General features: G+C 43.6%; 1 protein-coding gene across 3 annotated transcripts; it reads left to right on the top strand.

Moving 5' to 3' along the window:
• The first annotated feature begins 8797 nt into the window (after nucleotides 1–8797).
• LOC100347810 (zinc finger protein 420) lies at nucleotides 8798–27041 on the top strand. 3 transcript variants are annotated; one of them, XM_070062353.1, is made up of 5 exons: nucleotides 8798–9739; nucleotides 13608–13814; nucleotides 14157–14239; nucleotides 17798–17892; nucleotides 25380–27041. In XM_070062353.1, exons 4-5 carry the CDS (start codon nucleotides 17856–17858, stop codon nucleotides 26744–26746), a joined length of 1404 nt encoding a protein of 467 aa, XP_069918454.1. In that variant the 5' UTR covers nucleotides 8798–9739; nucleotides 13608–13814; nucleotides 14157–14239; nucleotides 17798–17855; the 3' UTR covers nucleotides 26747–27041. The 3 variants fall into 3 exon arrangements, with proteins under 3 accessions (XP_069918454.1, XP_069918452.1, XP_069918453.1); XM_070062351.1 differs by lacking the exon at nucleotides 13608–13814; XM_070062352.1 differs by lacking the exon at nucleotides 13608–13814 and having other exon boundaries at nucleotides 17794–17892.
• Nucleotides 27042–27813: the final 772 nt, after the last annotated feature.

The raw sequence follows: 27813 nt of genomic DNA, 5'->3' as shown, positions 1-27813 counted from the left end.
CCCCGCCTGGCTGCCTTCCCTCTGCGTACCCTGCTGGCTCAGGCTGCACCTGCCACTCAATGGGTTCTCAGGCAGGATGCAGTACGTACACCCCACAGATCCCAGGCAACCTTATCTCAAAGCTCTGGTCCCGAAATCAAAGTAACTGAGTGCTTTGTGCTCACAACTGGAAGACATTCTGTGGCTCAGTTACTACATGAGGAAAACTGTGCCACATGAGCCAGTAGTCACCTTGATACTGCCTGGGACATCCAGTTGTCCCCAAGACTGCAGAAGAAGAGACAGCAGGAAAAGAGTAGCCAAATAGGAGTTCTGGGCAAACTGAGCAGCAGGACATTCAGAAGGGATCCCAGAGCAGTGGGAGGAACAGTGGTGAAGTGCTCACTTCACATCCCCCACGCACCAGCTCCGCCACAGCTGCCTCGACCCACAGACTGATGGCCACACTCCTCATCTACCAAGAGGGAGACAGGGTCCAACACTCGACCTGTGACCTACTTCCCTACTGCCCTCCTGCTTTGGTGGCCAGGCTTGTCCCCTGTGTTAGGAACTTCTTTGAAAAAATAAGTGGGCTCAAGAATCTGTTTCCGCTACCAGTTCCAAACCGGTTTCATTCAGGCCCCCAAAAGAAGTCCTCTCTAAAGCCAGTTAGAACTGGACAGAACAGACTTGTTCAAGAATGTGGTGGTCATTGGGGTTTCACCTCACCCCCGTTAGAATGGCTTACATACAGAAAACAGCTAACAACAGTTGCTGGCGAGGATGTGGGGGAAAAGGCACACTAATCCACTGTTGGTGGGAATGCAAACTGGTAAAGCCACTATGGAAGACAGTTTGGAGATTGCTCAGAAACCTGAAAATAGCCCTACCACACGACCCAGCCATCCCACTCCTCAGAATTTACCCAAGGGAAATTCAATTGGCAAATAAAAGAGCTATCTGCACCTCAATATTTATTGCAGCTCAATTCACAATAGCTAAGACATGGAAATCAACCTAAATGCCCATCAACAGAAGACTGGATAAAGAAATTATGGGATATGGCCGGCGCCGGGGTTCAATAGGCTAATCCTCCACCTAGCGATGCCGGCACACCGGATTCTGTCCCAGTTGCCCCTCTTCCAGGCCAGCTCTCTGCTGTGGCCCGGGAGTGCAGTGGAGGATGGCCCAAGTCCTTGGGCCCTGCACCCCATGGGAGACCAGGAGAAGCACCTGGCTCCTGCCTTTGGATCAGCGCGGTGCACCGGCTACAGCGTGCCAGCCGTGGCGGCCATTGGAGGGTGAACCAACGGCAAAGGAAGACCTTTCTCTCTGTCTCTGTCTCTCTCTCTCTCTCACTGTCCACTCTGTTTGTCAAAAAAAAAAAAAAAAAAAAAAAAGAAAGAAGAAAAGAAAAGAAATTACGGGATATGTACTATATGGAATACTACACAGCAGTAAAAAAAAAAGAAAAGAAAAGAAATCCGGTCATTTGCAACAATGGAGGAATCTGGAAAACATTATGCCGAGTGAAATAAACCAGTCCCAAAGGGACAAATATCATACGTTCTCCCTAATCTGTGGCAACTAACTAAGCACCTAAAAGGAAACCTGTAGAAGTGAAACTGACACTATGAGCAACAATGACTTGATCAGCCCTTGTCCTGTCAAGGAACGGCTTACTATTTTATTTTTTTTAGTATTTTCTTGTTCTACTTAATACCATTGGTTGAACTCTTTAATTAACAAATTAACGCACAATTATTCTTAGGTGTTTAAAGTTAACTGAAAATTGATCCCTGTTAAAAATATGAGTGGGAATAAGAGAGAGAGGAGATGTATAGTTTGGCACACACTCAGACTTACCCCTAATGATAGAGCTAGAAATGTGCCATGGGACTCCAAATCCCATTAAGTTGGCATGTACCAATGCCATCTTACTAGTTAAAGTGATCAGTTTAAGTTCATAATCGATCATAAAGATAGGATCAAGTGTCAAAGGGATCACATAAATAAGACCAGTGTCTGCTAATAGTAATTGATAGAATTAAAAAGGAGAAAATGATCCAACATGGGAAGTGGGATACACACCAGACTCAAATGCCCTAAACATCACTCTGGCCTCAAAATCAGCCTTTAAGGCATTCAGATCTGGCCAAAAAGCCCATGAGAGTTTCTCAGACATGGAAAGCCAAGACACTGGAACAAAAAATAACCTAAACGAAAGATCTCTGTGAGTGAGATCCTAGCGGAAAGAATGGGCCATCAGAGAAAGAGATACCTTTCTCTGAAGGGAGGTGAGAACTTCCGCTTTGATTATGGCCTTGTCTAAATAAGGTCGGAGTTTGTGAACTCAAGAGGCTTCCATAGCCTTGGCCACTCATGCCAAGAGCCTAAGATGATTACTGATGTAATCAGATGACCATGGAGGCTATGGTCCCTTGATAAATTAGTTTGAAGCTCCAGGGTTTGCTTGGTGGTCAAGAAACCCTGTGTAGGTAGCAGAGGGACAAAGGTTTATTGGAACACATAGAAATTTACAAATAATAGCATGTTTCATCTGGAAAAGATATTAGAAAACCCTCAAACATTTGATTTTTAAATTTGAATTTTTGGGCTTAATGTATTTTTTAACTTCTTTTGCCTATTAAAACAATCCTGAGAAGTGGACAGATTAAATTTAAAAGAGATGCAGCAGAAACAAATGGAACAGCAGGTACAATTGAAATTTGACAAGACTCCCTACAATCTACACGAAATTGTGGCCCCTTAAAGTCCCCTAGAAATGCTATCTGGGGTGCCACATGTACTACCAGAATTTGGGGTGCCTTACGATTTCACCACGGGCTTATTACTAAATCCCCGATATTAATAAGCCCGAGAGGGTTCTTGCCTAATATTTAGACAAGAATTCTAAATACCGGCACAGATAAACAAGGCAGCATGGTACGTTTTAAGCTTTTATTTAGTGAGAAAAATGCATAGGAGAGTGAGAGCTTTATTTAAGAGAGAGGTAAATAGGGGTTCATACCAAGCACCAGGAACCAACCACGTGGAAGAGCATCTAGGCCAGGAAGCCTAGAGCACATGGCCCTAAGGCCATGCGCCCTGGAGGCGCAGGGCTACAGCAAGCCCTGTCCTGGCAAGAGGCCAGGGAAAAAGAGCAGCCCGGGCTACAGCATGTAGCTTTTAACCCACTCCAAAGGGGAGTGGTCAATTAATCTGATTGGCTGGTGGGCACCCCGGTGTGGCCAGGTAGGGGAATGAGGCCACACAGGGGCGTGGCAAAGGCATCAGGTAGGAGCATGAGGTCACACAGGGGCGTGGTCTTCCAGTTCACAAATCTGATCAATTTTAACCTGTATGCCTGCCTACTTCATTCCCCCCTCAGAGACTCCAGACCTTAATCTTAAGGGGATGTTGATGGGCGTCGAGTCTCCATCTTCTGTAGCTACTTCCTGCTGATTAGGGGTGCAGACCCTGCCTGTTCTGGTCTGGAAATCTCTGCCTATCTCATCTGATGAGTTCATTTCACGAGCTGGATCTCTTTCAGTTACCAGCATTCTCAGTGTCTCCTGCATGGTCATCGTTATTCTCAGAAGCTGCTGGGTTCTACTGGGTTCTTTTAGATATAAATGAAGGTCCATTGTCACTCTGGAGTGACCGTGGGAATCCAAAGTGCTGCACGATGTCTTTCAACATAGCTTTAAACACCTCATGTGCTTTCTCCATTCGGGTCGGAAAGGCCTTTATCCATCCTGTAAAAGTATCAATAAAGACTAGAAGGTACTATAATTGCTTGTTGGGAGCATATTGGTAAAATCAACCTGCCAGTCTACACCTGTTTATGTTCCCCTCCTCTGCACAGTAGTCAACAGGGGAGGTGGCCTTACATGGTGAGGGTTATTCTGTAAACATAGTGGCCAAGAGCGAGTCACTTCCTTTATGACCAAAAAGCTCAGGAGACCAGTTGTACTAAGGCATCTCTTCCCAAGTGGGTAGAGCTGTGTAATTTTCCATTAAGTGGCCATTGGTAGCATAATTCTGTGACTTAGCATCCACTATCCATTTGCGTTTTTAGTATAGCCTCGATGTTGAGCCCATTCATTTTCAGGCTCTGTATAGTGAGATTCCTTAGCTGCTTCCACAGATGGACGTATAAGGGCCATTTCCCAACTTTCCTGTGTAGCTGCTCTATCTGCTAACGCATTTCCCTGGTTAATATAATTATCTCCCTTTTGATATCCCTTGCAGTGGATGACGGCCACTTCTACAGGCTCCAGTACTGCCTGAGGTAGAGCAAGTATCTCTTCCATATTTAACAGGGGACCTCTTTGCAGTCAGTAAGCCCCTCTCTTTCCAGATGCTACGTGTGCATGTACCACAAGGAAAGCATCTCTGTGATCTGTATATATCTCATCTGCCTTTCTAACTCCTTCCTTCATATAGCTGCTGCCATCAGTAAACCATTCGGCATCTGGATTCTCCAGGGGCTCATCTCATAGGTCTGGCCTAGTAGAGTACACCTGCCTAATTCACAATTAGTAAATTTAGACTAATGATAGGAATGGAAGTGGAAAATTATGCTGGAAACTTCCTATTTGGTAAAATATTTAGTTGCATCATGGTGCTAAGAACTTGTCAATAGTGTTCTTTAATGATAGCTCTCTTGTAATAGACTTATTTTGTTCAGATACAACCAAGATTTGGGTTGACTTGCTAAATGCTATATATTGCTCTTTATTAATTGTGGCTTTGGAAAGATGGAATCAGCTTAATTTTGGTTGTGTTATGTGAAAATTGTTGGTTTTGAAAATACTTACAATTATGTTCAGGTTAAGTCACAATTGTCTAGAGCCTCAGTTTCCCACTGAGAAATAAAGAAGTTAAATGGAAAAAAAAATATGGTGGTTAGAGCAGGCCTCTTTTCTTTTGGGCCCAAGTGTAGGTCTCTGAAAAGAAATCTATGTTCCTGGCGTTTAGAAGGCAGTCCCCACAAACACACTGCCAATCTCTTGTGGGAGCTCTTGCACCTGTGAGAGGCCAGCACCTGCTCACAGGGCTCCACCCCGGGTTCCATTACAGTGGAAGAGGAATGGGCCCGCCCCACCCCAACCCCTGGTGGCCTGACGGTGCCACAGAGAAAGTGAAGAAGGAGAGTCCTTGTCTAGCTCTTCAGTTTCCAGGGGTCCCCCAGAGATAGAGCCAGAGTGGAAGGGATACAGGGGCTTCCTCGGGAGAGAAAGAAAACTGCAGGAATCGCTCACATGCATCAGTTCTGGGCCATCAGCGTGAATTTTTTCTGCTGCCACAGAGATGTGGGGAGGTGTCTGATTCTGCTACCTTTCCCAGCCCTCCTTCCTGACGTCCCTTCTCCTGCCCCAAGCTAGATTATCAAGTTTTTGCTGGGACCTAGACTTGGAGAAGGAAGCAGCAGTTAATGTGTCCACGCACTGGGGGCTCAGAGTGAGCGATCTGAATCTGCGGTGCTTTGTAGTGTAAACATACATTCCTTCTTATATTACCTCTTGAGACTGTGTATGTGTGTTGTGTCTGAATTTCCCAATTAATGCACAAGGCACAGTGGCGGATACAAAAGCAGAGGTTTATTTGTTACCCGCCGGCTGGGAACCCCTACCTGCACACAGCCATTTGGCAGTGCACAGGCAAAAGGCCCCTTCGTTTGCATAAGAGAGGTTTTTATAGCCTCACACGTGCAAGGGTGCAGGTCATCTCCTACATAGGTAATCTTCTTACTCTCTATATGGCAAGGTATTGGGACCTAACACGTTCATTGGTTCATTTAAACGTGTAGGCTATATACGTTACGTGGTGGGAAGGCTACACAAAGGGGATGGCACAGGGAGGCACTGGCGGGAAGCATTGGGCCATAAATTCCAGGGCAGCTGGTGGGGAGCAGAAGGTCATGCATTCCAGGAAAGCTTACTTTCTTTGTTCTCAAGGACCCGGCCTGCCTCCTTCCCGGTCCAGAATGAGGCCTATCATGGCCTTACGGCTGGCAAGCGAGCAAGCCAGAGTGAGAAACTGATATTCAGCAAGCTAGGGACTCTATCCCTACATGTGTTAATGTATTTGTGCCTGTTACTCTTTCCACTTTAGGTTTTAAGTCCTTCAAGACAGAAACCATAAGAATAGAAGAGCAAGACAAAGAGGAGGCAAGAGACACAGACAGAACAGGTTTATTCAGGGGACAAACTTGAGAGGGGCTCACTCCCAGCAAATGCATGGCAGAGAGACATTCTCGCACTCACTAGAGGCTCACATGGCATATGTCTGGGGTTGAGGGGGGAGCTTGGACTAAAGTTGAGCTCTTAAGATATAGTTGAGAGGGCCTGGGAGAGTTTGGGGTAATGGTCAGGGCAGGGTTGAGCTGGTCAAGGAAGAATGCAGTGAGTTGGGGTCCGCTCTTAGTCACATAGGCAAGGGACTAAAATAGATCTAAAGCTTTTGTCCTTGCTCCATCAGAAACCATGTCAGGCTTATTTTCTATGCTCTGGGAATCTAACCACAAGATTCATAAGGTTTCAGTAGTAAGCCCTATTTTTTTTTGCAAAGAGTTATTTATTTGGAAGGTAGAGTTACACACACACACACACACACACACACAGATCTTCTATCACCTGGTTCACTCCCTAGATGGCTGATGGAACAAGGACATAGGCCTCAGCCATTCTCCCTCATTGCTCAAGAGATAAATACTGGAATGTATTCTTTGCCCTTGAAACTCAGTTGGGTCTCACACGCTATTGCCTTCATACCCCACCCCCCACAGCCACCTGAAAGACCAGTTGCTCTGAACGATTGAAAGACCAGTTCCAGGGATTCCCCTCTGCCTGCTGCCCCTTACCTCACCCTTATCCCCAGCCCTCCTAAAATATAAAAAGTCCCGGCCCCTTAGGGTCAGGGCCCTCTGCCACGTGTTCCATCATGGGCACATGGGTCACTCACTTCTACGGATTTATTTTCTTTGAATAAATTCAGTCTGGCTGTATTCATACACTGCCTCCTTTCTATTCTATGCCTCCTTTCCTAACATTTTGAAGTAGGCAGGCATACAGGTTAAAATTGATCAGATTTGTGAACTGGAAGAGCACGCCCCTGTGTGACCTCATGCTCCTACCTGATGCCTTTGCCACGCCCCTGTGTGGCCTCATTCCCCTACCTGGCCACACCGGGGTGCCCACCAGCCAATCAGGTTAATTAACCACTCCTCTTTGGTGTGGGTTAAAAGCCTAGGGCACAGTGTGCCCGGGCCCTGCTCTTTTTCCCTGGCCTCTTGCCAGGACAGGGCTTGCTGTAGCCCTGCCCCTCCAGGGCGCATGGCCTTCGGGCCATGTGCTCTGGGCTTCCTGGCCTAGATGCTCTTCCACGTGGCTGGTTCCTGGCGCTCGTTATGAACCCCCATTCACTTCTCTCCCCTAAATAAAGCTCTCACTCTCCTATGCATCTTTCTCACTAAATAAAAGCTTAAAACGTACCATGCTGCCTCATTTATCTGTGCCGGTATTTAGAATTCTTCTCTAAATATTAGGCAAGAACCCTCTTGGGCTTATTAATATCGGGGATTTAGTAATAAGCCCATGGTGAGATCATAAGACACCCCAAATTCCAGTAGCATTTCTAGGGAACTTCAAGGGGCCACATTTCAGGGTAAATTTTAGGGGGTCTTGTCCGATTTCAATTTGGTGCCCCATGTGAAGAGGCACCAATCTGAAACTTTTCCTAACAGTAACTCTGCCTTTCAAACAAATAAATACATCTTCCAAAAAAGTGTTTTAAAACCTTACAGATTGAGAAACATCTTTCATTGCCAATGCTTAGGTCATGAGATCCCACTGAAAAATCCTTTGCTTTTCACTCATATGGCCGGCCAGAGGCTCCAAATCTGGGGGGATGGACGTGCTGACAGAATGCTGTGTCCGTATGTATTCACTTTCATGAGAGAGTTGAGCAAATGAGAAAATCACTGTTACATATTTTAAACTTATAATGTATGAGGCCCTCTGATTGGGCTAGAGGTCTGTGGGTCCCTCAGGCTTTTAGCTGGCTGCAAGGACCTCTCCCCACTGTTAACATCACGTTTTGTCGTTTTGTGTATGAGCCTACGGCCACATTTTCAAGCTAGTCGCAAATCTTCCACCCAGAACTAGAGTGCACCAGAGAGGAAGCTGGTTCTAAGCTACTCCCATCTAGACTGTCCCCAAAAGACCCCTGTTAACTCCATGTGCCCCAAGCAAAAAAGCATACATTATGTAAAAACCCCTGCTCAATAGGTGCCTCATTAAAAAATAAAAACAGCAAGACCTTAAACACCCTTGCCAGCGCTGCGGCTCACTAGGCTAATCCTCCGCCTTGCAGCGCCAGCACACCGGGTTCTAGTCCCAGTCGGGGCGCCGGATTCTGTCCCAGTTGCTCCTCTTCCAGGCCAGCTCTCTGCTGTGGCCAGGGAGTGCAGTGGAGGACGGCCCAAGTCTTTGGGCCCTGCACCCCATGGGAGACCAGGAGAAGCACCCGGCTCCTGCCATCGGATCAGCGCGGTGCGCTGGCCGCAGTGCAGCGGCCATTGGAGGGTGAACCAACAGCAAAGGAAGACCTTTCTCTCTGTCTCTCTCTCTCACTGTCCACTCTGCCTGTCAAAAAATAAAAATAAATAAAAAATAAATTAAAAAAAAAAAACAGCAACACCCAGGGCACTTCCTGAAAGCCATCGTCCCATCCAGGCACTGTCTTGGCTACTCTCAGACGAGTCGCTTTTTCTGTCGCCTTGCAAAACAAGTAATTAAAGTATCCGCTTTTTTGCAACATGCTTCCTGGCTTTTTATTGTTATACAAAGCTGAGGAAAAGCATCTAGGAAATTCGCTCCGCTAACCACCCTCCCCTCCACTAACAATGTATACATAGGAAAATAACGCAAAAGGTACAAAAACATTTGTCAAAAGATAAGCAACCTTTCCTTCCACGTACCCCAGTATACAGTACCCCTTTGTAGAGTCTACATTTTTATTTTACTGTACGTTTGATTTTACTGTACATTTGATTTTAGGGAGAAGATGGAATACACAGGGACCACACAGGAGGGCGCACGCACACCCGAGGACACAGAAGCATACAGCAAGATCAACTGAGCCCACTCCCAGGAGCTTGTAACAGACAGTCAAGCCCGCGATCTGCGTGCGGGGCACAGCGCTGATTTGGGGCTGCAGACCCTCGCATGTGGGCCTGATGCCTCGAAATATACTAGCCCCGGAGTTCCCTGTAGAGACTAGCAGGGTACCGTTCCACCCAACGCGTCCCCTCTCCGCTCGGAGAAGGCACGGAGATCGCCCCGGGTCTCACCTTGGGGCCCCCCGCAGCCGGGCGATCTACGCTTGCGCACTCCCAGGTGCAGCCTGCGACTCCCAGAAGGCGCTGGGGCCCGAGCCGTGGGCGGCGCGCGCGAAACCGGAGGACGCCGCCGGGGGTTCTTGTCAGGGTTTCGGACCCAGGGCTGCGTTTCCCCCCCGGGTGACGTGGGCATGGGCTCGGGAGAGAACTTGGCTTCCTTCTCTCTGCTCGCGCGCTGCCCGTGAGTTGTTTCAGTCTGAGGAAGGAGTTGGTGTGGGTCGCTGAGGAAAGGACCCTGCGGACCTAGATTTCCCCGCGCGCGCGGGAACCTGCGTGGCGGTGGGAGGGGGCTGCGGCAGGCGCTCAAAGCGCGGGGTCGCGAGCGCGATCCGGGCGTGTATACCCGCCCGTCAGGTAGGTCCGTGGGAGCCTGAGCTGCGGGGACTGTAGCGGCAGCTTGGGGGAGACAGCCCGGGAGTGGGGCGAGAGGCCACGCCGTGCCCCGTGACGGTGGGCGCGAGTGTGAGGCTGGCAGGTGCATGGTTGTCCTTGTGCGGGGGCGACGTGAGCGCCAGGTTCCAGGTTCCCTGCTGTGTCCTGTAAACCACAAATAATCATTTGACTAGGAAAACTATTCTGATTATTTACAACACTTTTATATGTTAGAAAGATTATCTAATGTAATTACCCGGAGACATACTTTCAGAATTAGTAATTTATAGTTTTAAGGTTACTCTCAGAGAAAATGACAGCAATATCTGATGTCCATGTATATTGCAAGTACAAACAATATTTCCAAAGATTGCAATACTTAATACACCTAAATTTTCATATTTTGTGGAGATTCTCCATTTTATCATATTATGTTCTTGAAAGAGATTCATAATGCTGGATGAGGTTTTTCTTGGTCTCTAGTTGCTGGGGCCTTAGGAAAGGGAAATTTTATCCTTTCCTGTGTGATACCCCACTCTGTCTCTTTCTCTTGCTCCACATATATACACATATGCACCGGAATTTTAAAACTGGGATTATAAGGAAAGCAAAACCCCAAGAAACAAATTTTACTGTAAGCAAAACAGGAGTCATCAATATTAGCGTTATTGTATAATGATTGATTAAGGAAGATATAACTGTTTTCATCATCAGTAATAATAGCGTAGATCAACCAGGGTAGTGTACTTTTTAGTGTGGATTATCTCCTTGTCAAAACAATCATATAGTATATGATACTCTCATCTTCTCTCTGCAGGGATGTGGAAACAGAGGCACAAAGCTGTTACTAACTTTCACAGCTAAAGCCCGTTTTCTATTCCTGAAAGTAACAACAGAGCCTGTGGTCTTAATTTCAATAGATTATCATGTTTTAACTTGTGCCTTTTAAAACCTGGCTTCTTCACTGAGTTAAAGTTTTTTTCCACCATAGAAATGGGCTATTAGGCCGGCGCCGTGGCTCACTAGGCTAATCCTCCGCCTAGCGGCGCCGGCACACCGGGTTCTAGTCCCGGTCAGGGCGCCGGATTCTGTCCCGGTTGCCCCTCTTCCAGGCCAGCCCTCTGCTGTGGCCAGGGAGTGCAGTGGAGGATGGCCCAGGTGCTTGGGCCCTGCACCCCATGGGAGACCAGGAAAAAAGCACCTGGCTCCTGGCTCCTGCCACCAGATCAGCGCGGTGCACCGGCCGCAGCGTGCCGGCCGCGGCGGCCATTGGAGGGTGAACCAACGGCAAAGGAAGACCTTTCTTTCTCTCTGTCTCTCTCTCTCACTGTCCACTCTGCCTGTCAAAAAAAAGAAAAAAAAAAGAAATGGGCTATTGTGATAGTTACCAGTGATGGCATAATATGTTACAGTTTAGCAGACCAAAATATGTTTAACTTGTTCCTACTGTGAGATATTTGTTTAAATGTTCAGTTATCAGAAATACTCTCATGAACATCCTTGTGCATATATCTAGTATTCTTCTATAGTTATTGTTTTAAAAAACATTTCTAGATGTCAAATTTTGTCAACATTTAGACACTTAACAAATGTCATCTGTATGGTACACTTGGAATTTGTGGTATTTGGGGCAATATAGTCACTGAAGAGACTTATTTCCTTGATAATGCCTAGTATGTATCAACTAAGGTAAAATCTGAATAGAAATAGTCTAAGACTGTATGCAGGAGGCCACTGGAAAGGTTTAGGTGACCTATCTTGTGAATTCACTGGAAAAGTACTTTAGTCTGCTTATAGCAACAATCAGGATATGAATGAATTATGCCAATTCTGAGCAATCTATAGCCATAAATGGATTTTGTGCTGTAACATCTTTTTTTTAAAAAAAGATTTATTTATTTATTTGAAAGACAGATTTACACAGAGGAGAGGCAGAGAGAGAGAGAGAGGTCTGAGGTCTTCTATCCTCTGGTTCACTCCCCAGTTGGCTGCAACGTCCGGAGCTGTGCCAATCCGAAGCCAGGAGCCAAGAACCTCCTCTGGGTCTCCCTCACATGTGCAGGGGCCCAAGGACTTGGGCCATCTTCTACTGCTTTCCCAGGCCATAGCAGAGAGCTGGATCAGAAGAGGAGCAGCCAGGTCTTGAACCGGTGCCCATATGGGATGCCAATGTTTCAGGCCAGGGCATTAACCTGCTGCACCACAGCGCTGGCCCAGTGTGCTGTAACATTTTTTAAGGAAGATTTATTTGGGTCTGGTGTTGTGGTGTAGTAGGTCAAGCCTCCACCTGTGGCACTGGTATCCCATGTGATCGCCCGTTGGAGTCCCAGCTGCTCCTCTTCTGATCCATCTCTCTGCTGATGGCCTGGGAAAGCAGTGGAATATGGCTCAAGTGCTTGGACCACTGCACCCATGTGGGAGACCCAGAAGAAGCTCCTGGCTCCTGATTGGCCCAGCTTTGTCTCTCCGTCTCTGTCTGTAACTCTGCCTCTCAAGTAAATATATAAATCTTTTAAAAAAATAAGATTTTTTTGGAAGGCAGTTACAGAGAGAAAAGGAGAGGCAGAGAGAGATCTTCCGTCTGTTGGTTCACTCCCCTAATGGCCACAACGACCAAAGCTGAACCAGGCTGAAGCGGGGAGCCATGAAGTTCATCCAGGTCTCCTATGCAGGTGCAGGGGCCCAAGTACTTGGGCCATTCTCCACTGCCTTCCCGGACACATTTGCAGGGAGCTGGATCAGAAGTGCAGCAGTCAGATCTTGAACCTGCACCCAAAAGGGATGGCAGCCTTGCAGGCATAAGCTTAACCTGCTGCACCACACACCAACCTCCTGGGTACTCTTGTAAGAATTCATGATGGTCTCCCACAGAGCTGTATTTTAGGGCTTCTCAGTGGAAAGGTTTATTTTGTTTCTAAACCTGTCAGCTAGGTTATGATGTCTTCTAGACATCCACGGCCATTTAGGGAATGAACCAGTAGATGGAAGATCTCTCTCTCTGTCTCTCCTCCTCTCTCTGTAACTCTGCCTTTCAAGTAAATAAAAAATAAATCTTAAAAAAAAAAAAAAAAGATATGACTCCGGGACTTCTCCCCATGTTGTCTAGACAGAGCTCTATTATATGTGAGAAGAAATGATCAAGTGATTTCAGATAGGGGGATCCAAAAGAAACAAAGATAAGCCGTTCTTTCCATAATACAACCTAAATTTAGAGAACAAGGAATTGTCTGCAAGTCCCTTTCTTTTTTGGAGAGTATCTTCCTGTTAACAACAAAACCAAAAAGAACACTGATTTCAAGTTTAACCTATGGGCATTATTATAATTAGGAAAACAGTTTTAAAAAGAAAATGTCAAACAAAAAAGAAAAACATTGTTAACAAATGTTCCTATAACCTTCCAAACTTTCCTATCTACTGATTTCAATAGTGTGTCTGCTAATCTTTGTCTCTATTGATTGATGTTTCTGTGTATTTTACAATTATAATTATATTGGTTCACCTGATTTTTCTTTTGGCAATATAAGTATTTTCCCTACTTTACGTTTGATGTCTACTTGATATTCTAGTATAATGATGGTCTGTTTAATGGTCTGTGTTAGTATAATGATGGTATGTGTTTAACTAGTAAGCTTTCTCAGACTCAAAATAGTGAACACTGCCTTTCTGGCTTCAGCATTTTTTTTTTAAGATTTATTTATTTATTTGAAAGACAGAGTTACAGAGAGAGGTAGAGACAGAGAGTGAGGTCTTCATCCGCTGGTTCACTCCCCAGATGACCGCAAAGGCTGGAGCTGCGCCGAAATGAAGCCAGGAGCCAGGAGCTTCTTCCTGGTCTCTCATTTGTGTGCAGGGGTCCAAGGACTTGGGCTATCTTCTACTGCTTTCCCAGACCATAGCAGAGAGCTGGATCGGAAGAGGAGCAGCCGGTTCTCGAACAAGCGCCCATGTGGGATTTCGGTGCTTCAGACCAGGGCATTAACCTGCTGCGCCACAGCGCTGGCCCCCTGGCTTCAGCATCTTAAGCCAATTTTACTCAATTCCCAAGCCACAAGAAGTTGTGAGTTGCATGATGAGGGCCCTTTTCTGTCTTGGGAGGTGTGGAATAGAAGGAAAGTCTACTCCAAGTAGGACTCTGTTGCTTAATCACTGGTCTACAGTTGCTTGTTTGTCCTCAAGGCAAAAGTGTCTTTTTTCTATGACTTTGTCCAGTGGAGACACTTATGGTTTGGCAGAGGAACTTTATTTATCCAGACCCTTAAGTTTACAAGTTATGTGTGTTTGTGTATTAGCAAATATTTTGGAATCTGAAATATGTGAGTATAAGAGCAATATTAAGTAAGTTAAAGTCACTCAAGAACATTAAAGCAATATTGGTCTCAGTGTCTTTCTCTTCTCCCAGCTCTGACGATCGGCATCTGTACTTTTCTGATAGCATGACCCTCAGGACTGATCTGCTCTTGCAGATCTAAAACCATGGCGCATGTAAGTTGATTTTTTTTCTTTGTTAAAATATGTTTGTGTGTTTTGGCTATGTAAGTATTTTTGTTAGTTTACCTAAGCTTTCCTACCAGAAGCCCCTTGAATAACCTGTTTCCAGCTCTTGTTCTTGCAGTGAACTGTGATGCCAAATTACCCAGCATCCTTCTTATGTGACCCATTCTAAACTTATTAGTGATCACATAATTACCAGATAATTCAGCATGTCTTAGATGCCATGATGCATGATGGAATTAAGTCATTTAAAGTAAAGATTGACGTTTTTTGAGTAAAGCCGAGTTTGGTGAGATAGAGACAGTGGTTGTATTTGGCCATCTGTGACACAACTTAAATTTTCATTGACTTGCAATTTCCTGTAGAGAAGGCAGAAATTTAGTATTGATTGACCGAATTTCAGTGTAGGCTGTAATTTCTTGATTTGTGTGGGTTAGTGGATGATTGGGACTTGCAAACTAGACTGAGAGGTCATGGATCTTGGTAGGAAGTCCCTGAGAGAGAAATACCAAGATGATTCTGTTAAATGGGACATAGTGGGGTGCTATGTTTATAAATAATGGGTGCTATGATTATAACTCATGATCCTTCCTCAGGATTCTTTTACTCAGTGTATTTGTTGTCAGTTATTACACAACATTGGTAACCTACAAAGAAGGTGCTGACCACACTCAGCGTAAGCAGATGTTTGGTGAGAGATGGTACATAACTACCTTGAAATTTAATGATTTAAAATAGCATTTAATTTATAATTTCTGGGGATCAGAAATCCAGGCATGGCTTAGCTTACATCCCTGGCTATGAGTCTTTTACAAGGCAGTTAAGGTGTGGGTAAGGGCTTTAGTCATTCTTTAAACAGTTTTATTTATTTTCATTTTATTTGAAAGAGAAAGATAGCAAGAATGAAGAGGGGGCAGGCAGCAAGCTTTAGAGAGATCTTTATCTACTCGTTTACTCCCCGCATACCTGTAACAGCCAGGACTAGGCCAGACGAAACCAGGAGCCAGATCTCCCCCTGGGTTATAGGGACCCAAGTACCTGAGCCATCATGTGCCGCCCTCCTAGGGTGTACAGTAGCAAGAAGCTGGATTGAAAGCAGAGCTAGAACTCAAACCACATACTCTGATATGGAATGTAGAGATTCCAAATGGCAATTTAACTACTGTACCAAATGCCTGCCCCTGCAATCATTAGATTCAATTTTGAGTGGCTGTATTTCCGGACTTAACTGGTTGTTTAAAAAGATCCAATTCCCCACGGACTGTTGGACTGAAGACCGAAATTCTTCATTAGCTATTGGCTGGAGGCTACTATTGGTTTATGGTTATGCGAATCTGAGTAGAACAGCTTAAAACATGATAGCGGGGGACCAGTGCTGTGGCATAGTGGGTGAGGCCACCACTTGCAGTGCTGGCATCCCATATGGTCACTGGTGACTTCACCTGCTGTGCCACAATGCCAGCCCTATACTGTATTTTGAAAAAAAAAATGTGATTACATTTTTTTCTCAAAAACTTTTTCCCCAGCAACTCGTGTACTTTAGCAAATTTATGTGACAGATAGCAGTCACACATTATGCTTATATTCACTATTTAATAGGCAGACATTATTTTATCTAGTCCCAAATGGTTTATCCATTTAAAAGCATTCCATAGTTTTGTTTATGATAGGAATCTTTAAAAATACATATACATTCTACTTCAGTCCCCTCTCATAGTACAGATTAGTGGCCCACATACTTCCCATATTACTCACTCCCTGCAATACTAGCCTTATCTCCTCTCCATCCCTCTTGAAAATACTCCTTTCATTTTTCCAATATTATGCGGATTTTCCATTTCAGGGATCAGTGACATTCACAGATGTGGCTGTAGGTTTCTCTCGGCAGGAATGGGAATGTCTTAACCTTACTCAGAAAACCTTATACCAGGATGTGATGATGGAGAACTATGCTAACTTGGTCTCACTGGGTACATTTTCTGCCTCAAGTAATTTAGGGTACTTTAGAATCTTCTCTCTAGCTTATATGTTTGTTCCTACTCTTAATTTTCAGGGCTGCCTTTTAGGAAACTACTACTTTTCTTTTCCACTTTTTTCCAAAGAAATTCTAACTCCATTAAACACATTCATCTTCCCTGTCTTTTAGTGATGTTTAAGCTTTCTCTGGTCCTACTTGGAATTGCTTTTTTCCTTTGTGAGGAAGGCCTAGAGTAGGATCAGTGGCTTCAGGAAGTTCATATATATTCATATTATGAAAAAGTATGGATTTCACTTTTTTTTGGCACCAAAGCCAATTTGTTTTGTTTTCAAGATTTATTTATTTGAAAGACAAAGCATCAGAAAAAGAGAAAGAGACAGAGACAGAGAGATCTTCCCTCCACTGACTTGTTCCCTAAATATCCCCGTGCTTGGCCCAAACTTGTCTTTAATTCCATTTTCCATGTACTTTTTGAAGAACTCTAATATTGTGTAATTAGTGACAAATGATTATGGTTTCCTATTTATGTATGCTAAATGTAGATACTCCATTATATTATTTGATACACCTGCAAGGAGATCAGTTTGACAGAAGGTCTTCAATTGCTCTAATAATCAAAAAACCTTTATTGATGTACATATAGTGATGGATTGGATCAGCAGAATTCATTTAAAACTGAAGCACACACATTCCATTTCCTAAGACCAACTGAATCTGATTTGTGGGTTGATGTAATCTATAAACATTACACTTTAAATGGAGTGGATATTCTGTAGGTATCTCTTCTGTGTACTGTTAAGCAATGATATTAATAGTTAGCATTGTTCACTAGGCTAATCCTCCACCTTGCAGCACCAGCACACCGGGTTCTAGTCCTGGTCGGGGCGCCGGAGTCTGTCCCGGTTGCCCCTCTTCCAGGCCAGCTCTCTGCTATGGCCAGGGAGTGCAGTGGAGGATGGCCCAAGTACTTGGGCCCTGCACCCCATGCGAGACCAGGAGAAGCACCTGGCTCCTGCCATCGGATCAGCGCAGTGCGCCGGCCACAGCGCGCTGGCCACGGCGGCCATTGGAGGGTGAACCAACGGCAAAGGAAGACCTTTCTCTCTGTCTCTCTCTCACTGTCCACTCTGCCTGTCAAAAAAAAAAATAGTTAGCATTGTTTTTACTATAGATAATACTCCAAGTGCTATGTGTGTGTGTCCGTATGGTCTCATTCTTATTAAATCCATCAACCTTAATATTATTATTCTCATTTTCCAAATGCAAATACTGAACAATGGGGTTAAGTGACTTACCCAAGTTCACCTACAGCCAGAATATGGTAAAGCAGGAATGGATACCAGCGTACAGAATCTGTATGTTGAGCTGCATATTATTTGTACTTTCAAGGAAAAAGGATATAGGTGTGTAAATTGTTTTAAAAAAAAAAAAGCTTGTTCTGCTTAACTGATTTCTTATTCTTTAATTTGTTTTCCAGAATCTTACTCAATATCATTTTGACATTTATTTTAGTATAATTTTGACTGCGTATTTTTTCTCGATCATGTGACTTTTTTTTCTTTATAAGCCAGATATTCCATTTCTAAGCCTGACGTAATCACATTATTAGAGCAAGGAAAAGAGCCCTGGATGATTTTAAGGGAAGAAACAAGAAGATGGTGTATTGGTAAGTAAAAGTAATTCTGGCTGCAGTTAGCTGTCTCTGTAGGTAACAGCCCAAGTGCTCAAGGCAGTAACACACATTTGGAATATTGGTTAGAAATCTCAATTCACAGTAGAGGAGTGCCTTGTGATCTAGAGGGGAGATAAATATTCTATATGAGGTACCCATTGACCTTCCTCTTTACCTGAATTAATCATTCCTCTCTTTATTCTCATATTTTCCCATCCCAGTTAAGTGATGGGCACTGTCTTTCCTAGTGTAAAGATGTATTTATTAAGGGTTGGTGCTGTGGTACAGTGGGTTAATCCCATATGGGTGCTGCGTCCAGTCCCAGCTGCTCCTCTTCCAATCTATGGCCTGGGAAAGCAGTGGAGGATGGCTGAAGGACTTGGGCCCCTACAGCTGCATGAGAGACCCAGAGGAAGCTCCTGGCTCCTGGCTTCAGATCAGCTCAGCTATGGCTGTAACAGTCATTTGGGGAGTGAACCAGCAGGAGGAAGACCTTTCTCTCTGTCTCTCCCTCTCTCTGTTTTTAACTCTTCCTCTCAAAAAAATAAATATTTTTTTTAATAAATCTTTTTTTTTATTTTTTATTTTTTATTTTTTTGACAGGCAGAGTGGACAGTGAGAGAGAGAGACAGAGAGAAAGGTCTTCCTTTGCCGTTGGTTCACCCTCCAATGGCCGCCGCAGCCGGCGCGCTGTGGCCGGCGCACCACGCCAATCCGATGGCAGGAGCCAGGAGCCAGGTGCTTTTCCTGGTCTCCCATGGCAAAAAAATAAATATTTTTTTAAAAAAAGATTTTTTGGGGGGCCGGCGCTGTGGTGCAGTAGGTTAATCCTCTGCCTACAGCTCTTTCATCCCATATGGGCGCCGGTTCTAGTCCCAGCTGCTACTCTTCTAATCCAGCTCTCTGCTATGGCCTGAGAAAGCAGTAGAAGATGGCGCAAGTCCTTGGGCCCCTACACCTGCGTGGGAGACCCAGAAGAAGCTTCTGGCTTCAGATCGGCGCAGCTCTGGACGTTGCGGCCAATTGGGGAGTGAACCAATGGAAGGAAGAACTTTCTCTCTGTCTCTCCCTCTCACTGTCTGTAACTCTCCCTCTCAAAGAAATAAATAAAATATTTAAGTGACGGTGAGAGGGAGAGACAGAGGGAAAAGTCTTCTATCTTCTGGTTCCTTCCCCACATGACCACAACAGCTGAAGCTGAGCCGATCCAAAGCTAGAAGCCAGGAGCTTCTTCCAGGTCTCCCATGTGGGTACAGGGGCCCAAACACTTGGGCCATCTTATGTGGCTTTCCCAGGCCATAGCAGAGCGCCAGATCAGAAGAAGAGCAGCTGAGACTTGAACTGGCACCCATATGGGATACCAGCACTGCAGGTGGCAGCTTTACTCATTACGCCACAGTGTAGGCTCCCCTAGTGTAACATTTTACCAATCTTGGATTCAACTGATTCGAGATCCTCTTTTCTTAGATTTATATATGTGGCTCTGTTGCCTAAAAATATACTCATTCTTATATTTGGCATATAAAATGGGAGTATTAGTAAATATTAAGGAAGATGTAAAATAAATGTATAAAGAAGTAGAAAAAATAATATCAGGTGGTGAAGTATATGGTGAAGAAAATTACCCTACAACAGGACAAACATAGGTAAAGCCATAACCACCTCCCCAGAGCCCTGAACGAAGAGACACAGAAGTGAAATTCCTCAGATCTGGCCTTTGGGCTTGTGTATTGGCTACCACTTAGCACTGAGCTCCAAAAAGTGGAGGGGAACTTCCCTCGATCACACAGAGTGAGCAAGCATAGCTCTGGGGCTTGTGTCCAGCAGTCTTGCAGCTCCAAAGCACAGAGAGTCCTGCTGTGTGCCTTGTGAAGTTTATTGGCTCCCTAGGCTTCTGGTTGTGATGGGGCTACCTGCTGGACCCTAAGACAGAAAGGAGTCTGCAGCGACTGTGCCGTATCAGCTTGGGTCTGGGGCTTTCAAAGGGGGAGACAATGTGGATTCCTTTATTTATTTTTTTCAATGTTTTATTTATTTATTTATTATAGTAATAGACAGAGAGGGAGAGACACAGAGAGAGGTCTTCCATCCACTGGTTCACTCCCCATCTGGCTGCAGTGGTTGAAGCTGGATTGATCCAGAACCAGGAGCCAGGAGCTTCTTTTGGGTCACCCGTGTAGGTGCAGGGGCCCAAGCACACAGCCATCTTCTGCTGCTTTCCCTGGCCGTAAGCAGAGAGCAGGAATGAAAAAGAAACACTGGGGACATGAACCAGCACCCATGATGAGATGCCAGTGCTGCGGGCAGAGGCTTAGCATACTGCACCATAGCACTGGCCCCCGTGGATTCCTTTTTTGGAGCAAGCCTGTTGCTTGGAGCCCAGTCAAATTGCTTGACTGGATTAAAACCACTGAGGACTGTGGAATCTCGTAGTGGTAGGATTGCCTGTCTGTTACCACAATAGGGATGGCTGAGCTTTCCCACTTAGCTTTTCCTGGCAAGTAGGAGTTCCCCTGGCCATGGAGCCAGAGCATGGGTTGTACGCCTTGTTCCCCTCTCTCTGCTGCTTTCCAAGTCTCTTTAAAGAAGTTTTCCCCCAGTCTGTCTTCTAAAAACATGGTCTTCACTTTGTTGTTCTGGTTCTTCTCTGTGTTAGAGGTAGCACAGGGGCTGTCTCTTCAACCATCTTAGATCTCTCGCTGACTTTTCTTATAATTAAAAAAAAATTTATCTTTTATGCTATATCTCTGATTAATTTATTTTAATGTATGCCATAGAGGTTACAATATATCCAACTTTTCATAATCTACAGTTGATATTATACCATTTATTATAAAATTTATTATGAAAATCTTGTGCCTGGGACTGGCGCTGTGGCGCAGCAGGTTAATGCCCTGGCTTGAAGCGCTGGCATCCCATGTGGGCACCGATTCAAGACCTGGCTGCTCCACTTCTGATCCAGCTCTCTGCTATGGCCTGGGAAAGCAGCAGAGGATGGCCTGAGTCCTTGGGCCCCTGCACCCACATGGGAGACCCAGAGGAGGCTCCTGGCTCCTGGCTCCTGGCTTCAGATTGGCGCAGCTCCAGCCGTTGTGGCCAATTGTGCGGCCAACTGGGGAGTGAACCATCAGACAGAAAACACCTCTCTCTCTGTAACTCTTTCAAATAAATACATACATCTTTCAAAAAAAATATTGCGCTGTTAGTATTTTTATACCACCTTTCGCCTTCATAATCTACATACATTGCAAACACCATAAATATAGTATTCTAAATTTTGCTTTCAACAGTCATACATGTCTTAAAGAATTAAGAGGGGAATAAATGATCTTATTTATTTACCTTTTCTGGTTACTTGTTTTCATTCTTGAAGAGATTCAGGTTTCTTTTTGGCATCCTTTCCCATGAGCCTGAATAATTTACTTTAGTGTTTCTTCTAGAACAATTTTGCTGATAACAGATCCTCTCAATTTCACCTTATCTTAAAATGTCTTTATTTCACCCTCATTCTTGAGTGATATTTTCAATGAAGCTGGAATTCAGGGCTGACAATCTTTTTATCACTGTAAATATCCTGTTCATTTTCTTCTGACCTCTACAATGTCTGGCGAGTGATCTATACCATTTGAATTATTTCTCCTTTGAATATCATATTTAATTTTTCTCGACTTTCAAGATTGTTTCATCTGTTTTTTAAGCAGTTTGATTATGACATGTCTGGATGTGGTTTTTCTTTCATCTTCCTATCTGGCAATCACTGGGCATCTTTAATCTACAAATTTATGTACATTAAATGCCCAAATTAAACTATGTAGATTAAAATACCCAGACTTGGGATATTTCCAGCCATTATATCCTCAAATATTTTTCCTATCTTTTTCTCTCTCTTTTTTTTTAATATTTAATTCTTTGAGTGGGAGAGTTATAGACAAAGAGAGGGAAAGACAGAAGAGAAAGGTCTTCCATCCACTGGTTCAGTTCCCAAATGGCTGCAATGTCCAGAGCTGGGCCCATCAGAAACCAGGAGCCAGGAGCTTCTTCCAGGTCTCCCCATGTGGGTGCAGGGGCCCAAGCACTTGGGCCATCTTCTACTGCTCTCCCATGCTATAGCAGAGAGCTGAATCGGAAGAGCAGAAGCTGGGGCTTGAACTGGTGCCAATGTGGGATGCTGGTGCCAAAGATGGAGGCTTAGCCCACTATGCCACAGCTCTTTAGATCCCTCTCTTTTTCTTTTTTTTTTTTTTTAAGATTTATTTTATTTATTTGAAAGAGTTACACAGAAGAGAGAAGGAGAGGCAGAGAGAGAGAGGTCTTCCATCTACTGATTCACTCCCCACATGGCCACACCGGCCGGAGCTGCGCCAATCTGAAGCCAGGAGTTTCTTCTGGGTCTGCCATGTGGGTGCAAGGGCCCAAGTCCTTGGGCCATCTTCCACTGCTTTCCTAGGCCATAGCTGAGAGCTGGATCAGAAGAGGAGCAGCTGGGACTAGAACTGGTACCCATATGGAATGACAGTGCTTCAGGCTAGGGCTTTAACCCACTGCGCTGGAGTGCCAGCCCCTGGCCCCTCTCTCTCTCTTTTTTTTTTATTCCAGCCATATCCTTTGATATATTCCCACAGATCCCTGAAGTTCTTTTATAAATAATTCAACCTGTATCATCTATAAATTCCATTTTGAATACCATCTATTATAGTCCTATGAAGTATACCATTTACTCTGTCATTTCTGTTCTAAGCTCATCCAACAATTATAGAAATTATATTCTTTTTTTAAAAAAGATTTATTTATTTATTTGTAAAGCAGAGAGGCAGAGAGAGAGAGAGAGGTCTTTCATCTGCTGGTTCACTCCCCAGTTGGCCACAAACGGCTGGAGCTCTGCTGATCTGAAGTCAGGAGCCAGAAGCTTCTTGTGGATCTCCCACGTGGGTGCAGTGGCCCAAGGACTTGGGCCATCTTCTACTGCTTTCCCAGGCCATAGCAGAGAGCTGGATCGGAAGTGGAGTAGTCAGGACTCGAACCAGGGCCCATATGGGACACTGGCACTGCAAGCAGCGGCTTTACCCGTTGTGCCACGGTGCCAACCCTAAAATTATATTCTTTAGTTCTACAATTTTCATTTTCTCTTGATGCAGTTTTTCTTTTTCAGGTTATATTTTCTCTCATTTCAGTTTAAAAGTGTGTGTTTTTTGTATCGCATAGACTATAACTAAAATAGCTGCATATAAGTATTTGGTAATACCAACATCTCAGGGTTAGCATCTGTGATCTGCCTTCCTGTAAGGGTAGTCCGCCTTTTTTTGGTTCTGTATGTGCAGAATGATTCTGAGTTGTGTCTTGGACATTGTGAATGCTTGTTTTGATCAATTCTGAATTGTGTTCATTCTTCTGGAGAATGTTGGTAGGTTTGTGTGTTGATACTTTTCAGTTTAAAAAGAAATAAAATTTGAATCTAATTTTTATCTTCATGTTTCGGGCAGTGGTTTAATTCCTGTTTTATTCTTTTTTTCTCTTCTCTAAGGCTTTGTCAGTTTCTATTGCGTCCTTTCTATTTATGTGTGATTTAGCATTAAGCCAGGGTTTATACTAATTCATACCTAAAATTAGAAAACCTACTTTGGTCAATATTCTCCACCATAATCCACCCTCCCTTTCCAGTTTGTTAGTGCTTCTTACCTTCTTTTCTATAGCAAGAAATATGTTGGTGTTTCACAACCCTGTTCCACCAAAACAGGCTTTGAACAAGGCCATGAGTAATAGATAAAATAGCAGGAAACTCAGACCAATGAAGCTCACTGTTCAAACTTTTGACTCTTCTCCACAATTCTATTTTTTTTTAAAGATTTATTTATTTATTTGAAAGAGTTACACACAGAGAGAAAGAGAGGTAGAAAGCGAGAGAGAGGTCTTCCATTCAAGCAACGGCTGGAGCTGCGCTGATCTGAAGCCAGGAGCTTCCTCTGTGTCTTCTCATGTGGGTGCAGGGGCCCAAGGACTTGGGCCATCTTCTGCTGCTTTCCCAGGCCATAGCAGAGAGCTGGATTGGAAGAGGAGCAGCCAGAACTTGAACTGGTGCCCATATGGGATGCCGGCACTGCAGGTGGAGGCTTTATCTGCTACGTCACAGTGCCAGCCCCCACAATTCTATTTTGTTTACTCTTATTTACTAATCTCAGGTAGTTGATTTTTTTTTAATCTAGCATTTTGTCAGAGAAAAGATGGATTTAAGTGGACTTACCGGGGAATGTACCATTCCATTATATTTTCAAAAGTATTCATGATAAAATTCAGAATTATGCATAATATTGAGCAAATTATTTTTATTGCACATTTCCCCCCTTGTTATTTTTTTTTCTTGGCTTTACTCCCACTATTTTACTTACTAAAAATTTTAGGCACCAGCTGTTTAAGTTATTTAGCACTACAGCTTTCCACCTCATTATATTTTTGCTTTTATCATTTTTTTCTGCTTTTATTTTCTAAAGTTTGTGATTGGATCCTTCACATTTATTTCATTTTTATTGAGTTAATTAGTTGAATCTGAATTCTTTGAGTGTTGAATGCCTAAATTTCTATCATATACTTATTTTCTATTATTATAATTTTTCTTCATCGATTTTTAGTTCATATTGACTCAACAGTTATTCTGGAGAGGATATTTCTGTCTTCATACAGAGAGTTTTGATTTTCTGATTAATTTCTACTGATACTATCTTTGAGAGAATATTATTTATATTATTTCAGTCTTTGGACAGTATCCTGTACTCACAATGAGCTATTTCATGGCCTTAAATGATGCATTAGAACGGTTGAACTTGCTCAAGGCATTCCTTATTATACCTTGTTATCCTCCAGTATAAATCTTTCCGTTCTTTTCCATATATTTCCTGGCTATTCTTTTTCTAGACTCCTTCATTATGTAGCCTAATTTTTTGAAGTGTTCAAATACTCGGAATTCTATAAGATTTTAAGTAGAGCATAAGCCCAGCAACGTAACTAGTACGTGTGTGAAAGTTCCTTAAAACACTTCTGAAAATTACCACGATGGCCAGCTGTGGCTAAATGGAAAGTGCGAGAGGACCTGGGAAAAGGTAGAAAGGAATAAAGAAAATGGAGAATTTGTAGAATGGATAAGAAAAGCCTCAGCAAAGGTAATGAAAACTCAATATTTTGATATGGTTAACAACAACAATTTCACATGGCTACGCATAGGAAGGAGTGAACCACAGCACCTATTTTTAAGGAAAAATGTAATTAGAGGAAGATAAAATATAAATGTTGCATTTAATTTTTTATGTTATATAAAAACTGATAGAAGAAAGTATATTTAATCATTGTAGTGAAGTGTGATAATTCATGGAGACATTTGTTGCAGTAACTATTGTAAATTATATAGAGTGCTTTCAAGTATTTACCTCTAATTAGAGATTTTAAAAATTGTATAGAATATTTAACAAAATGTTTTCTTTTTTTTTTTTTAGATTTGGAATCAAGGCAAGAAGTAATCAGTTCTGGAAAAGTGCATGTTTATACAAAATGTCCACCTCTTTCTCTGCATCAGAGTATTCATAACAGAGAGAAACTCTATGAATGTGACAAATGTGGGAAGGCTTTTACTCATCATACAGACCTTATAGTACATCAGAAAATTCATACTAGTGGAAAATTCTATGAATGTCAGCAATGTGGAAAAGCTTTTAATTGTGCATCCAACCTTCTGCAGCATCAGAGAATTCATACTGGTGAAAAACCCTATAAATGTGAAGCATGTGGCATGACCCTTAGTCGTAGTATAGACCTTAGGGTTCATCAAAGAATTCATACAGGTGAGAAGCCCTATGAGTGTGAAGAGTGTGGGAAGGCCTTTAGTCGTGCCTCTTACCTAACTCAGCATCGAAGAGTTCATACTGGTGAGAAATCCTATGTGTGCCATGAATGTGGGAAGGCGTTTAGTCAACGTGGAGGACTTAAAATCCACCAGAGAATTCATACTGGGGAGAAACCCTATGAATGTAAGGAATGTGGAAAAGCTTTTAGTCAAGCCTCTTACCTTATGCAACATGACAGAATTCATACTGGAGAACGACCCTACGAGTGCCATGAATGTGGGATGACCTTTAGTCGTGTTATAGATCTTAGAGTACATCATAGAATTCATACCGGTGAGAAACCCTATAAATGTAAAGAATGCAGGAAAGCCTTTAGTCGTGCTTCAAATCTTGTTCAACATGAGAGAATTCACACTGGGGAGAAGCCCTTTGAGTGTAAAGAATGTGGGATGACCTTTAGTCACGTCTATCAGCTCATTCCACATCAGAGAACGCATACTGGTGTGAAACCCTATGAATGTAACGAGTGTGGGAAGGCTTTTAATCATACCTCAGTACTTATTCATCATGAGAAAATTCACACTGGTGAGAAATCCTATAAATGTAAAGAATGTGGGAAGGCCTTTATACATGGTGGGAGCCTTAGGATGCACCAGAGAATTCATACAGGTGAGAAACCCTATGAATGTAAAGAATGTGGGAAGGCTTTTAGTTATATCTCAAGCCTTGTTAAGCATCAACGCATTCATACTGGTGAGAAGCCCTATGAATGTAAAGACTGTGGGAAGGCTTTTAGGAGTCGCCGTCAACTGATTATACATCATAGACTTCATACAGGTGAGAAGCCCTATCAATGTAAGGAATGTGGGAAGGCCTTTAGCGTGTGTGGACGACTTACTCTACATCAGAGTATTCACAGTGGCAAGAAGCCTTTTGAATGTGACAGGTGTGGTAAGTACTTTAGGCATAGTTCAAGTCTTAAAGTACACCGGAGAATTCATAGTCGAGAGAAACTTTAAGAATGTAAGGGCTGTGGAAAGGCATATGTGTTTACTAGATGATGTACAGTATATTTATTACATTGAGAAACAATTAGGAAAGAATGTGCAAATGTTTTTAGGTATGGTTTAGTTCTTAGAAAGCATTAGTTTGGTGAGAACCCTTGAGAATATAAATAATATTTCAAGTTTTTTAACTCATCCAAATATTTACATCCAGATACCATATTTTTATATAACATAGGAAAGCTTTATTTATGTTTCTTTATTATTTTCAGTATATTTGCATTAAAAGAAAATTCAGAGAAGTTAGAAATGCTGTTAGTTTTTGTGTTTTTTTTTTTTTTAAAGATTTTATTTATTTGAAAGGCAGAGTTATATATAGAGAGAGAATCTTTCATCTACTGGTTAACTGCTCAAATGGCCATAATGGCCAAGGCTGGGCCAGACCCAAACCAGGAACTCAACTCCATCCAAGTCTCCCACATAGGTGGCAAGAGTGTAAGTACTTGGGCATCTTCTGCTGCTTTCCTAGGTGCATTAGCAGGGAGTTGGATTGGAAGTGGATCAGCCAGGACTTGAACCTGCAGCCTTATGGGGCACTGGTGTCTCAGGCGGCAGCTTAACCCACTGTGCTACAACATTGGCCCCAGTTCTTATTTTTTATGCTTTATTTATAAAATCCATCCAGTCCAAATAAATTATTGTTAAATTTAAGAAAATCTGCCGGCGCCACGGCTCACTAGGCTAATCCTCCACCTTGCGGCGCCGGCACACCGAGTTCTAGTCCCGGTCGGGGCGCCGGATTCTGTCCCGGTTGCCCCTCTTCCAGCCCAGCTCTCTGCTGTGGCCCGGGAGTACAGTGGAGGATGGCCCAAGTGCTTGGGCCCTGCACCCCATGGGAGACCAGGAGAAGTACCTGGCTCCTGCCATCGGATCAGCGCGGTGCGCAGGCCGCAGCGCACCGGCCGTGGCGGCCATTGGAGGGTGAACCAACGGCAAAGGAAGACCTTTCTCTCTGTCTCTCTCTCTCACTGTCCACTCTGCCTGTCAAAAAGAAAAAAACAAAAACAAAAAAATCCATAAGG

Source organism: Oryctolagus cuniculus, chromosome 18, assembly GCF_964237555.1.
Source record: "Oryctolagus cuniculus chromosome 18, mOryCun1.1, whole genome shotgun sequence".
Classification (NCBI taxonomy): domain Eukaryota; kingdom Metazoa; phylum Chordata; class Mammalia; order Lagomorpha; family Leporidae; genus Oryctolagus; species Oryctolagus cuniculus.
Note: the sequence above shows the minus strand (reverse complement) of the source record. Positions and strands in the feature narration are given on the sequence as shown.